Consider the following 15,646-nt stretch of genomic DNA (forward strand, 5'->3'; position numbering starts at 1 on the left):
AAGTATCCGGTTGCATGAATAAAGAGAAACAAGTGCATTCGTCGACTGAGTAATTTGCGTCAAAATGGGGTAAAGAAATGTGCGTAGTGAGCAAAGGAGTGGGCGGGATGGACTGAAAATTTGATGGACGGTGAGGCTGGGATAGGAAAGTATACGCTGTGAAAATGGGTGTTGTCTGATTAGCGGTTTGAGTAAGGTGAAGATTTGTTTCAAAATATCCCTCCAATATGAAAGTGTCGGGAAGGGTAAAGAAATGGTCATGAGGGACAAAGAAATGGGTGGGATGAGCTGGTGTTGTGGTCGGGGTGGGGAGAGGCCATGATAGTATACCCTGTGAAAATGGGCTCTGTAGGATTAAATGTCTGAGTGCGGTGATGATTCATTTCAAAGTTTTCTCCTAGAACAAGAACCTGACAAGCGCGCGTTGCTCTCATATACCTGGCGACTTGCGAAATGACGACAGCGTACTGAAAGGGATTAGAAAGGGAGAGGTAGAGAAAACAGAGGCAATGATGAAAAGGAGAGACGAAATGGAGACAGACACACAGAAAATGGTTATAGCACAGAGAGAGAGAGAGAGAGAGAGAGAGAGAGAGAGAGAGCGGGGGAGGGGGGAAGAAAAAGCAGAAAGGGAGAAAGGAAAGAAAAATGAGAAATACAAAATAAAATTAATAAAAACAAGAAAGAAGGTCATGAGGTGAGGCAAAGTGTGAGAGAAGTAGTTAAAAAAGATCATTACAACACGAAATGGAGTCATGTACCATATTATAACCTACCTTACTTTTATGTATGTGTGTATGCTCCAACAGAGGATCGAGTGGCAAGAGTGAAAGATGAGTTTTGGGCGAGAGTAGAAGCATGTATGGACAAGTTTGAGAGGAGGGAGAGAGTGCTGTTGATTGGAGACATGAATGGCAAAGTTGGGAATGTACGAGTGGATGGAGTGGTTGGTCAGTGGGGTGTGCCAGCTGAAGTAGATGGGAATGGTAGTGCTTTGGTGGACATCTGTGCTGGTAAGGGGTTGGCAATAGCTAACACCTACTTTCGTCATAAGATGATCCACCGGTATACATGGAGAGTAATGAGGAGGATGGATGGTGAACTTGTTGAACGAAAGGCAATGATAGACTACGTGTGTGTGGATGAGCGAATGAGAAGACAAGTGTTGGATGCAAGGGTGTGGAGAGGGTGGGGGAATGGAGTCTCGGACCATCACTTAGTGATGGCCAAGGTAGAGCTGCAAAGAAAGTGGTTGAGGAGACGAAGGGGAAGACAGGAGGAAGCAGCTCCTGTGAGAAGAGTGGAGAAATTGCAAGATAGTGAGAAAAGGACAGAGTATAAGAGCATAGTGGAAGAAAGATTGGGAAGGTATGAGCTAGAGTAGATGGAAGGGGTGGAAGACGTATGTAAGATATTCACGGAAGAGATAAGCGCAGCGTGTGAGGCGGTTTACGGAGTGAGGAGGAGATGCAAGGGTGTGCAAGGGACAGCATGGTGGAATGATGAGGTGAAACGAGCTGTGGAACAAAAGAAGAAGGCATATGGTGAATGGTTGGCGAGTAGAGGTAGGGGAGAAGATGAGAGAGAGAAGTGAGAGGTATATGTGAGCAGGAGAAGGGAGGTTAAGAGACTGGTGAAGGAGAGTAAGAAGAAAGTGGATGAAGAGTTTGGGAGGAATCTGAGTGTGAAATGGAGGGAGAGTAAGAAATTGTTTTGGAAGGAGGTAAAGAAAGTAAGGCAGTGTGAAAGGGGAAATAGTAGGGGAGTGAAAGATAGGAATAATAGATTGTTGGTGGAGAAGAGAGAGAAATTGAGGAGATGGAAGGAGCACTTTGAGGATTTGTTGAATGTAGAGAGTGAGAACAGTGTGAGTATAAGTGGTTGGGGAATGGCTGGGAGAAGAAGAGATGAGAGGAGGGAGGAAGAGATCAGTAGGTCGGAAGTAGTGGAAGCGATGAAGAAGATTAAGCTGCGAAAGGCCCCAGGAATTGATGGAGTGTGTGGTGAAATGCTTAGGTATGGGGGTGAGATTGTTGTGGAGTGGATATGGAAGTTGTGTAGATTGGCTTGGGAAGAGGGAAGGGTTCCAGAAGACTGGAAATCAGGTATAATTGTTCCTCTGTACAAAGGAAAAGGGGAGAAAGAAGTATGTGGTAACCATAGGGGTATTTGCCTTCTTAGTGTGACTGGTAAAATATATGGTAGAATACTCATTGATAGGGTTAGGCATATGACAGAGGAGCTAGTTGGAGAAGAACAAGGGGGATTTAGGAAGGGAAAAGGGTGTGTAGATCAGATATTTGTTCTAAGATGTTTAGTGGAGAAGTATCTAGAGAAGGGAAGGAAAGTGTATGCTGCCTTCATGGACTTGGAGAAAGCTTATGACAGAATAGATAGGCAAGGTATGTGGAAGGTATTGAGAATATATGGAGTGGAGGGGAAATTGTTGAGTGCTGTGAAGAGTATGTACGAGGGAGCTAGGGCTACGGTGCGAGTGGATGGTGAACTGAGTGAGTTCTTTGATCTCAATGTGGGACTGAAACAGGGGTGTGATGTCTCCATGGCTGTTTAATATATATATATATATATATATATATATATATATATATATATATATATATATATATGGATGGGGTTGTAAAGGAGGTGCAGGGTAGGGCAGTGGATGTGGGGGTGGCCCTAATGAATGAGGGTGAGATTTGGAAGCTTCCGGTGTTGCTGTTTGTTGATGATACAGTATTGTTGAGTGAAGATGAATGGGAGTTGCAAGGTTTGGTGAATGAATTTGGGACAGTGTGTAGGAGGAGGAAGCTGAAAGTTAATGTAAACAAAAGTAAAGTTATGGTGTTTGAGAGGAATGAAGTCACAGAGTGTGCAGTGAGATTGGATGGTGAGGATATGGAGAATGTGAGTGCATTCAAGTACTTGGGTAGTGTGATGAGTAAGGATGGAACTTTGGGGGATGAAGTACGTGAAAGGGTACAGCAGGGAAGAAAGGTTGTTGGTACACTGAAAGCAGTGATGAGAAATAGGGAGGTGAGTATGGAAGTTAAGAAGTCACTGCATGATGGTATTGTGATCCCTACCCTGACATATGGAAGCGAGGCGTGGACCTTGCAAGAGGGGAACAAGTCAAGAGTGAGAGCAGTGGAAATGAGTTACTTGAGAGGAGCATGTGGAGTGACGTGGAGGGACAGGTTGACGAATGAAGAAGTGAAGGAACGTTGTGGGGTAGATGTGGATGTGGTTGAAAAGATTAGGAGAAATACACTGAGGTGGTTTGGACATGTGGAGAGAATGGAGAATGAAAGACTGACTAAGAGGGTGTATGTAGGTGAGGTGGAGGGAGGGAGAGGGAGAGGTAGACCGAGGATGAGGTGGAGGGATGGAGTTGAGAGGTATATGAGGGAGGGAGGGGTGAGTTGGGGGGAGGGGAGTCAAATGGTGGATGACAGAGTGACTTGGAGGCGTTTTGTCTGCGGCCACCCTTTGCGGGATTAGGGCGTCGGGCTATAGATAGATAGATAGACTTTTATTATCAGGTACTGCATCCCTCCCTCTGCCCAGTCTTACTCGGGCTTCCTTCCTCTTTATTCTGCTATCCATGTAGCTTGCATATTAATAACGTATTGCTACATGGGTATATTAACTAGTCATGGAAATATTAACTGATAAAGGAGGAATTATTGGGGCGCCTACTAGGTCCAAGAGAGGCCGGAACTCCAACCATTTTCTCCCTCCCTTCCTCCCTCTCCCACTGGGAATGGGGAGAAAGAGTACTTCCCCAGCATCCTAGCTTGTCGTAAAAGGCGACTAAAAGGAGCCTTCTGTTTGCAAAATTTTTCTCCTTACTGTCTTTTTTTTCTCTTCTGTCCATACATTCTTCATGATGTTACCGCGTTTCTTCCTGCCTTTATTTACCTTCCTTCTACTTATATTAGGTTAGACATTCCGTTTAAGGCATGAATAGTTTAAGGACCTCCTATTGACGTCGACTCTTTGTCCCTTCCTGGAAGGGTAAAGCCTTTCAACCACCGAACCAATCAAGCCACTTCATCGCCAAGTCATTTTAACACCCAACCACTTCAACGCCAAAGCCAATACCTTCGGTGTCAAAACCACTTTAGTGACAAAACTTCTTCAAGATCAAAACACTTCAACGCCAACAGAACTTTAACATCAAAACCACCTCGTGTCAAACCACTTCAGTGTCAGAAGTACTTCAGTGCCTAACAAACCACTTAGACGTCAAAACCCACTTCAACGTTGCTTCTGCTTCAAAAGTAAAAAAACATTGCCTATTTCCTTTCTGCGGTTACCTCTCTTTACTTTAGTGCCATGTGGCCTTTGTCGCCAGGCACACGATGTTCATTTAATCATTCTACCTCCCTTCCTCCATTCCTATCTTCCTCCTTCCCTCCCTCCCTTTCTCTACGTCCGTCCCTCTCTTTTTACCTCCACTCCTCCCTCCCTTCCTCCTCTCCTCCTTCCTTCCTTCTCTTCCCCCCTCCCTCCCTCCTTCACTCCTTCGCTTCCTACATTCAGAGCACTTGCACCTTTAGACACCCTGTAAGCTTTCAGTTCAATTACTCCCCCCTCCCTCCTTCCCTCCTCTCTCTCTCTCTCTCTCTCTCTCTCTTCTTTTCTTCCTTCTTACGTACGTCTACCCTCCCTTATTTCCTCCCTTCATTTTTCTTCCTTTCTTACGTCCGTTCCTCCCTCACTCCTTTCCTTCCTTCCTTCCTTCTCTCCTTTCTTCCTTCCCTCTTTCTTTTCTTCCTTACTTCTCACCATTTTTCCTTCCTTCCTACTTATATCCTCTCTTCTTTCCTACCTACCTACGTCCCTCCTTCCACTTTCCTTTCCTGCCTGTCTCTCTTCCTTCTTTCAATGCCTCTTTAATAATGATCCTCATGCAGTTGATAGGCAAATATTTAACATTCATCTACTTCTCACCAAACTGTTCAGGTGGAGTGTGATGTATCGACCCAGAACTATACCTACTTCCTGAACAACTAACCAAAGGTGTTTTATTCCTTCCTTCTTTTCTACGTCCCTCTTTCCTTCCTTCCATCCTTCATTATTTTTTCATTCATTCCCTCCTCTCACCTTTCTTTCCGTTCTGCTTACGTCCGTCTTTCCCTCTCCCCCTCCCTCCTTCCTTCCTTCATTGCTTCCCTTCTAGCTCACTCCTCCTTGTCACCAACGTCTACACGCCTGCTTCCCTACATCGTCTATATCTCTCATATTTCTTTTCTTCCCCTTTCCCTTCTTTCCTACCTCTCCTTTTCTCCTACCTACCGACACACCTCCGCCTCTATCTTTTACCTCCATACTACTTCCCTTCAACTCTCCCTAACTCTCCTGCTTCCCTCTCAGTCCAGGTTGGGTGTGGAGGGACAGCATCACAGAACTGCACTTACTTCGTGAACGACAACTATCCGAAGGTGTTTAACGGGGTGGGGTCCTGTCAGCTCAGCGTTAATAAGATCAACGACAGCATCTGCCAGCTCAGGTGAGAGAGAGAGAGAGAGAGAGAGAGAGAGAGAGAGAGAGAGAGAGAGAGAGAGAGAGAGTTTACACACAATTATCCAAGGTTTTAGGCCTACACAAGATAAGTTAAACGAAATCCGTAGAAAATTATATAGAGGGACCTTTATGCAACATTACCGAACACTGACTAGCAACATTTACATACTACTACTACTATTACTATTACTACTACTACTGCTGCCTATACTGGACATTACAGTTACCCTCATGTACGAGTATTCTACTTTTATGTACACGACTGTGACCATAGACTTGATACCCCGTTCCCAGAGGCCCAGCAAAATCCCTGCATGTCTTTATGTGCCACAACTTCGACGCTAATACCTACCATCCATATTGAATACCCTACATGCTAAGGCTGTTTCATTCAGGACTGGTGTGGTGGTATTAGTGTGGGTGTTGTAATGACGAGTCGGTGGGTCTTGCAGAAGATTTGAGAAAGTAAGTTTTATCGAAATTCACATCACCATCCTATTCCCCGCCCGAGTTTAGGACGACAAACTACTCCTGAAAACATTCGGCCACCACCTCCCCCAGTGCTAACTCACAGCTACTCTTATTTAATATTTTACTCACATACTCCCCAGCTTTATACAGTATTTTCTTCTTGCCCTTGGTCTGCCCCTTTTCCTTCCAACCACCCAACTGCCATACACTTTCTTAGTTTCTTTCGCATGTGGAAGATCAGTTTCTCCTTTTTCTCCATCTTCCTCATAATCTTCATCTCTTCCTTCCAACCACCTCACTCTCACAAACTCTGTTACTCACACTCTCACACACTCTTCTAGTTTATCTTTCCACATGCTTCTTGGTTTCCTTTTCCTTCCAGCTACCCCCACGCTCACACACTCTCTTATTCACTCTCTCACACACACTCTCTTATTCACTCTCTCATATTATTCTCTCCTACCTTATTCCTCCACTTTCTCACTGTTCTCCTTCCATCCATCCCTCTCTCATGCTCTTCTTCGTTAGTCTCACTCACACACACTATATTCTCCTCAATACTTCTCCACCATCTCTCGTCCTCTTTTCTTATCTTCTCCACTTCCTTTTTTCCTCTCCTCTTCTTCTTTCAGCCATCCCACGCACATCTTAATCAGTTTCTCACACTCCCCTACCATATCTTTTCACCTTCATCTTGTTCCACCTCTCCTTCTTATCATCCCTCTCCCACAGACAGGTTTTTAATCGAGGTATATCAGTTAATTCAATACAAAGGTTGTGAACTGCATTATAAGGGGATTACCATACAGCAATTAAGTGAGATTAGATAATTTTAGGATTCCATTACAAAGGACTGCATTCTCGTGGGATTATGAGGCTCCCAAGCAACTCCCACGCGGCGATTTATTTCACACACACCTTAACCCTTTCACCACAGCGACGTTTTCATCATTTAATTCTTGCAGCCACCAGACGATTTAATTCAGTTCAAAAGTGGCCTTTGTTAGTGGAGGGGTTGACACATCATTTAATTCAGTTTAGTATGAATGGCCTGTCCTCAAATGAATAAAATCGTCTGCCGGTAGCAAAAACAGAATAATAAACAATGCCATGGTGTTTATGTGTTTATATTCTCCTGCGTGCTATTTATGTCTGATTCTTTTCAAATAATCTACCGACAGTGTCTGCAGAATCAACATAAAATACAAAATGATATTATCGAGACATACGTGGAAATACCCTGGCTAACCTCTTCAGTACAATGCTGTCCCTTTCGTTCATTCAAGCTACCAGAGGACATGATTCTATGCTTAAAAATTACTTCTAGTGGTGGAGAGGTTAACGAAGGCTTTATGTAGTCCTTCTGGTTCGAAAAGCATCCCCTATGATGAGTAAAATCCTCTGGGGCTAGCATGAATAAATAGTAGAAGAGGACATCGTAGTAAAGGGATTGCCAATTACAGTCTGGGAACGTCGTATCCACGCTGAATGAAATAATTTGGCCTTAGAATAAAATGAGAAAGACGACATCATTGTGATTAAAGTAACCCCTACAACCCGGGACGTTTTATATCATCCATTCTGTTTGCTTTCCGTTGTACTCCTTCACTGCCCCATTAAGAGCGTAGGGGACCGAGGTTAAGCTTCTTTGGCCATCGTCCCTAAATGTCATTACAGGTATGTGGGCAACAAATCCCAGCCACCCTTTGCATATAATCCCTGCTTATGGGAAACATCCGACTGGAGCGCCTTAATCCACTGGACAACAAGGCGTTCCTTTGGTTATGTGGTTACCAATCAGTTTACTAACTGGTTTACTGGGTACAAGAAATCATCTGTCTTGCCACTCAGTAGACACCTGGAAGTCGCACGTCATCAAGCGAGTGGGTGATGGGCGCCACCACTAACCACAAACCTGAATAAAATCATCTGATGTTAACTAGAAAAAGTCCTCTGGCTGAAGGGGTTAATACTGAGGCATCACAACATTACAGGGACCGTGAGCTGTGTATTGTCTGTGTGTCTATGTAACTCCCCTTCCTCCCTTGTGTGCCGTCCGTATACCTATCTAACTCTCTCTCCCCTCTCTTGTGTGTTGTCTCTTTGTAACTCTTTCTCCCCCCTCCCTTGGGCATTGGATGTGTATCTATGTAACTTTCCCTGCCTCCCTTTCTTCTGTGTTGTTTGTGTATCTATATAACTCCCCCCCCCCTTGTGCGTTCTCTGTGGCTGTGTAACTCCCTAATGTGTTGTCTGTATGTCTATGTAATTCTCTCTCTGCCCTCCCCTCCCCTCAGGCTCGACTTTGACACATTCGACATCTCGCCCCCTGAGACCACGGACCACCAGTGCCTCAACGACCGCTTCACCGTGTCAGGCGGGTCTCCAGTGCCAACCATATGTGGCACTAATACAGGAAATCATAGTAAGGCACACGCTGTCTATTAGTACATCTCTCTACCACGCTACCTATTTCTCTGTCTGTTTATCTATTTATTGATTCGTTTACTTATCCATCCGTTCATATACATTCATCTCTCTCTCTCTCTCTCTCACACACACACACACACACACACACACACCAAAGTCTTCCCCACTACTCTTACCACCATTTACAACTAACCTGACCTGACCCTCTCCACAGTGTACGTTGACCTCGGCCCCGGCGCCACCACCCCGTCCGTGCTGACCTTCGTAACTATGGGGCCTTCGTTCGACCGCAAGTGGAAGGTGAAGGTGTCCCAGATCCCCTGCAACACCGATTACACGGGTCAGTTGTGTGTGTGTGTGTGTGTGTGTGTGTGCATCAGTAGGTCTTTTGGGAGAACTTTTGGGCCTTTGAGAACGGACTGTCTAGCCTATGCCCTGAGTTGGCTAAAATAAAAAATAAATAAATAAATAAATAAATAAACAGAAGTCCGATTCATTGTCAGTTTTTTGTCATTTGCAGGGTAGCTCGTCACGTAGGTATTTCATTCTTGTTACGGCTACACAAATTCATTCACCGGAAAATAACCCCCGCTCGACAATGGGTAATAAAAATAAATCGATTAATTGAGGGTGATGTGGGGAGTCATGGCCAATTAAGTGAATGGTGTTAATTAAAGGGAAGTTCCAATTAAGTGACATGTGTTAATTAAAGGTGATATAGAAGGTCGGGTCTGATAAAGTGATAGGTATTAAATGAAAGCGAATCAGAATAGGCCAAATATATTTTTTTTTATTTTTTTTACGAAGTGTTCAAAATGATGTTACAGATGTCACGGGGTTTTTATAATATCACGGTAATTTTGATATAAATGGTTAAATATTATTTAAATTGATAATATTCAATAATATTGAAGAGCAGAGACAATGGTTGTCTTGCTACATCAAGCAACGATTACTTTACGTTGGCTTAGCACGATTCTCTGAGAACGAGAATTTATAAACTTCCTCAACAGTACACAGCAGAGACTAATTACTCACAATTGCTGACTTACTGTACTGTTAGCCTCTGGAGAAAGTTACATCACCCCTGACAATAAATAACTAATACTAATAATAATAACATCAGGTTCTTGCTGATGCATTAACTCCTGGCACAACGGATTTTAAGTTAATACAACAAGACTGGTCTAAGTACCAGTTATGAAAGCAAACGTTTATGCAAGCTAGGAGCTATATGGAAAATAAGCTTAATTATGGAGAAATGAAACAAGATTTTTACTCTACATTAAGCTCAAGAAATAGAACTGTTAAATTTATTAATCACAAAAATAAACTTAACATTACATTTCAAATCAAATTAAATGAGACGCACTGGCCACCTTCACACAGAAGCTAAATACTTACGCCTAGGAAAAACACCTTAACTAAGCTCTTAAAACTACAAAATACACAAAAAGAAATACCAGTCGATGAATACTATGTATCACCACTAAGGTGGGAGTACTGGGATTAACTGTACTAATGGAGCTTGGGGTGCTAGCTGACCTCTCCACTTCTGAGCACAGACCCTTTCTCCGTCACAGCAAACACAAGACTGAATTCAAATAATGCATAAGCAGTACGCACAGGCCACCGGAAGAAGGCGTGGCTAACGGTTGAATGAAGCAGAGGCAAACGATAAAGAAATAATTGTATCGCTCAGTAGCGCACTTAGTGACGTGCATTAAATCGGTCACTTTTTGAAAACGGTGACGAATTATTTGAAAAGTATACCCCGGAATGGAGAGAGAAACGGTTAACTGAGCGATACACAGTGAGTTTTCCACTAATAGTTCGTGGCTTCTCACAAAAAGGAAATGTCGCGAATTGATTCGTGACATTACGCCCCATGAAAATTAAATCTTTCTTCCTTCAGAAGAATGATTTCAATATACATACATATAAATCCTAACTCAGTCACACAAGATTCACACTGTGGTGTGTGCTATCCTGCTACAGGAGAAAATCGCAGTCGCCAGTGAGTGAAAAAACCTCGTATTTACGTTAATAGAAGCAAGCTTGAGGGAAAAACTCCGTGACGACGGTGAAAATCCTGTACTCAGGTCAAACTGAGCGAAAATTGCCACATTTACACTGACAACTAATTGTTGTGTAGCGTGGTGTATGTAATACGCGGTGTAGGTGTGACAGTTGTAGTGTAACTGTACCTACGTGTAAAATGACACAGTAAATAATATGGCGACGACGAAGGCAGAGGAGAAGAGGCGGCAGCGTGCGGCAGACGATCAGCTGGCCCGCACAGCAAAACTGCTACACCCATTGCTGAACCTGCAAAACCAATTAAGGTGGAGCATCAAAAGTGTCAATGAGACAAAATTCTTATTATGTTACAATTACTCTCTGGCTAGCAGTCAGTACATGCTATGAAAAGTACACTCCGAGGTCGCCATTAATTATAGCACACGATTATGGTCGGCAAGTTGAGAATCCCTGTGCAAACTCGGGTCTTCCATAGCCTCGAGCCGCACACGGGTCCTCAACCTGTGCCTTAACCTACAGTACTTATATTAATATCGGGAAGCTGAGAATCCTTGTGCAAACTTGGGTCTTCCATAGCCTCAAGTCGCCTCTGCAGAGTTCTCACTTCCCCCTTAACCTATAATACTTATATTAGTATCGGGAAGCTGAGAATCCTCGTGCAAACTTGGGTCTTCCATAGCCTCAAGTCGCCTCTGCGGAGTTCTCTCTCGAACTTCCCCCTTAACCTACAATACAATACTTATATTAGTACCGGAAAGCTGAGAATCCTTGTGCAAACTTGGGTCTTCCATAGCCTCAAGTCGCCACTGCGGAGTTCTCTCTCGAACTTCCCCCTTAACCTACAGTACTTCTATTAGTACCGGGAAGCTGAGAATCCTTATGCAAACTTGGGTCTTCCATAGCCTCAAGTCGCCTCTCAACTTCCCCCTTAACCTACAGTACTTCTATTAGTACCGGGAAGCTGAGAATCCTTATGCAAACTTGGGTCTTCCATAGCCTCAAGTCGCCTCTCAACTTCCCCTTAACTTAAGGTACATAATATGCATGTACAGGCCCTGGACATACTGTGTCCTGTGGGGCCAATGGGCGAGACATCAGGTCTGCACCCACTTCACCACTACCCTGTCTCTCAACTGACTCAGAGATTACAGGTGTGGTTATGAACGGCACAGGAAGGACATGTCCCTGATCAGTGGTGATACTTTGGCACACACTGCAGGAACGGACAAAACTGTCTATGTCTCGTCCCATCCCTGGCCAGAAAAAGTCAGCTCGGATACGGCCCTGGGTCTTCCTTTTGCCCAGGTGACCTCCTGAGGCTGGACAATGACCCCATTGTAACACTGCTGGGCGGTACTTGGCGGGAACGACAAACTGCAGTCGAACTCGCCCTCGGGTGTTCGTGACTCACGGTAGAGCCGTCCTGTTTGCGAAGGAACTTGGCTCGACCTCCCCGTGAATACTTAATCACTCGACCCTTTTGTTTATTCCGCACGGCAGCAAGTGTCGGGTCAGAATGTTGTTCTTGTACAAGTTGACTGCACATCAGATCTTGCGGCGATTCAATGATCACTGGGGTGACACAGTCTGGAGCCTCAGTCATGGCTCGTGTCACCGCAGCAGCCAAAGTCTGAGTAGCGCCATCGGAGCAACTATCCCTGACTCCATTAATATTGCCTACTATTAAGTCAAATAGAGGCTCTGGCATGACAACTGCAAGTGTCATACCAGTATAAAATGGAGATGCCACCTGGATACATGCCTCAGGGAACAATCTCACTGATCCATCAATAAGCTTTGCATGGATCTGTCGACCTGTAGACTGCCTGCCGAACTAAACTCTGCTTAACAGAGCAACCTGAGGAACCATTATCTCTCAGGACCTTCACAGGAATGCCTCCCACAAACCCTGGCTGAACAAGGAAGGTACTGTCACCTGTGGGAGGGCCTGTGGAGGAAGCAGCTAGCCACTCATGAGGCTGCTGAATTGAAGTGGCAAACATTGTGCCTTGAGGATTATATTGGGAAGATGGAACATTGGCCATCTGTGGAGGGGGGTTCACTGTCACTGTGGGACTAGTGAACTGTGGGGAAGTACCCACACTGGTAGGGACGTGACCACCAGGCTGCTGCTGAGGAATGAAGGCTGCATTCGCTTCCTGCCTCTTTTGAGCTGGAGGTGAAAAAGTTTGTCCCGACGGTCGGTTGCGTGGCTGATACTGCTGCTGGTTAGGGTACTTGTTGTACCTCTTCCACTCAGATTTCTGAGTGTTTTGCCCCTGGTCCTTCCACTGCGGTTTTGGACCTTGGCCATTACTCTGAGAATGGCCTTGGTGCTGGGATTCAGTCTGAGACGGCTTCCCAGACTTGGCAGTATCTTTTCTGCTCCAGGTGTTTTGCTTACGAGCTTGATACCCGTATGCAGTAAAGAATGCATCAGCCTTCTCTGCCATTTGGCTGGCATCTTTCACCTGGCAGATCTTAAGCTGTGCTATGAGCTCAGCAGGCCACGACCTCTCTAGCTGTGTACGCAGCATAAGGTCAATTATCCCTCACGCGTTGAAGGAGTTTCATCTTTCTCCATCCACTCATTTAAGTAAGCTGTGAGACGATCAAGGAACTGAACAGCTGTCTCCTTGTCTTGGAGACGAGCTCGCATGAACTGAACTTTGGCGTCGTCTACTGTGAGACCATACGCCTTAATGAGTGCAGCTTTCATCATCTCATATGTGAGATTGTCTCCACGAATTCTGTGGAGAATATCGAGGGCAGGGCCCTCAAATAAACTAAGAAACTGAAGCCGCTTAGCTGCCTCATCCAGTTGATATAAGTCTGCCATGTCCTCAAAACGAGCTATGTACGGCTCGATTCGCTCGCTTTCCTTGTATGAAGGAAGCTTGATGCGTGGGGTCGCCAGGACATGTGCAGGGAGAAAGCTCGTGGAGCTTGGACCAACTGCAGCAGACGTGTCTGAAGCCAAGGAATCTCGCTTGAGCTTCAGCACTTCAAGTTCATGTTTTTCTCGTGCTTCTCGCTCGGCACGTTCGTGTTCTCGTTGTTCCCGCTCGTATTCGCGCTCTTTCTCACGCTGCTCTTGTTCATATGCACGCTCTCTTCACGTTCCTCACGCTGTTCTCGCTCGTATTCGCGCTGTTCTCGCTCGCGATTCGCGCTGAATCCTACGCTCTTCACGAGCATCTTTCACGTTCTTGCTCGTAATTGAACCGTGAGAGAACGTAACTCTGTATTTTCTCTGGGTCTGTGAGACCAATATCTTTGGCTTCCTGTACATATACAGCTGTAGCCATGATGCTAGCTCAATTTACTAAGTAACCGAAATTGAGTACTGACTGCTTAGCGACGAATACTAATAAACACAAGTAAAGAATACAGACACAAGCTAGTGGTGACCAGTCTTATCTAGTTAACTGGCAAAGAATAAATCAAAAATGTAAATGACTGGGAAGACTCAATAATAAACACAATGGGTACGGCGACTTCCCAGGAGCGAATAAAATCGTCTGGCGTTACCAAGAATAAACTAGAGTTAAGTACTCTATTGATTAATAAAGCAAAATTCACTTGCTAAATTAAGGGTAAACACCAGTAAGCTTGTGCCTATAAACTTTAATGATAAATACCTAAATATGAATGAGTGAGCACTATCTCGTGAATAGCTTTAGAGCTAGGAGTTAATATCCTGGAATGAGGTCGCCAATTGTCACGGGGTTTTTATAATATCACGGTAATTTTGATATAAATGGTTAAATATTATTTAAATTGATAATATTCAATAATATTGAAGAGCAGAGACAATGGTTGTCTTGCTACATCAAGCAACGATTACTTTACGTTGGCTTAGCACGATTCTCTGAGAACGAGAATTTAAAAACTTCCTCAACAGTACACAGCAGAGACTAATTACTCACAATTGCTGACTTACTGTACTGTTAGCCTCTGGAGAAAGTTACATCACCCCTGACAATAAATAACTAATACTAATAATAATAACATCAGGTTCTTGCTGATGCATTAACTCCTGGCACAACGGATTTTAAGTTAATACAACAAGACTGGTCTAAGTACCAGTTATGAAAGCAAACGTTTATGCAAGCTAGGAGCTATATGGAAAATAAGCTTAATTATGGAGAAATGAAACAAGATTTTTACTCTACATTAAGCTCAAGAAATAGAACTGTTAAATTTATTAATCACAAAAATAAACTTAACATTACATTTCAAATCAAATTAAATGAGACGCACTCGCTCACTCACACAGAAGCTAAATACTTACGCCTAGGAAAAACACCTTAACTAAGCTCTTAAAACTACAAAATACACAAAAGAAATACCAGTCGATGAATACTATGTATCACCACTAAGGTGGGAGTACTGGGATTAACTGTACTAATGGAGCTTGGGGTGCTAGCTGACCTCTCCACTTCTGAGCACAGACCCTTTCTCCGTCACAGCAAACACAAGACTGAATTCAAATAATGCATAAGCAGTACGCACAGGCCACCGGAAGAAGGCGTGGCTAACGGTTGAATGAAGCAGAGGCAAACGATAAAGAAATAATTGTATCGCTCAGTAGCGCACTTAGTGACGTGCATTAAATCGGTCACTTTTTGAAAACGGTGACGAATTATTTGAAAAGTATACCCCGGAATGGAGAGAGAAACGGTTAACTGAGCGATACACAGTGAGTTTTCCACTAATAGTTCGTGGCTTCTCACAAAAAGGAAATGTCGCGAATTGATTCGTGACAACAGATAAGGCCAAGCCAGGTGAAATATTTATACACAGTTAGTTAGATAAGAGATAAACATAATGGTGACAATAAGGCATCAGATTCAGGCAGGTCACAAAGGTCGGGAGTTTAAAATTTGGAAGTGATTAATTAATATGATAAAGGTAACAACGAAAGTCATGGTTCATTGCATCAGATTAGATGATACAGCTTAGCAAAGTACTGCAGGTGTGGCAGTGGGAAAAGCTTTGATAACAGTAATTACAGGTAACGATGGGTGGGTAACAAGAATATCTTTTAGTAAACATATTGCGGCGTCAGACAAACATGCATATGGACAAACAGACTGACTGATAAGTATTTGTAGATACTGATATACAGATACAGGCAGATATTTCCACCCAATGATCTGGTGGCGTATAATCC

At 44.0% G+C, this 15,646-nt stretch overlaps 1 protein-coding gene across 1 annotated transcript in view; it reads left to right on the forward strand.

Annotated features, from left to right (window-relative positions):
• LOC145413793 (uncharacterized) overlaps positions 1 to 15,646 on the forward strand; it is a 47,446-nt gene that overhangs the window by 17,727 nt on the left and 14,073 nt on the right. Inside the window, exons 3-5 of the mRNA XM_080283447.1 lie at positions 5,380 to 5,515; positions 8,298 to 8,425; positions 8,645 to 8,770. Of these exons, the coding sequence (XP_080139573.1) occupies positions 5,380 to 5,515; positions 8,298 to 8,425; positions 8,645 to 8,770 (390 nt within the window). The remainder of the gene's footprint in view (positions 1 to 5,379; positions 5,516 to 8,297; positions 8,426 to 8,644; positions 8,771 to 15,646) is intronic.

This window comes from Coenobita brevimanus, chromosome 97 (genome assembly GCF_032717465.1).
Source record: "Coenobita brevimanus isolate Jiangsu-jjx chromosome 97, ASM3271746v2, whole genome shotgun sequence".
Taxonomy (NCBI): Eukaryota; Metazoa; Arthropoda; class Malacostraca; order Decapoda; family Coenobitidae; genus Coenobita; species Coenobita brevimanus.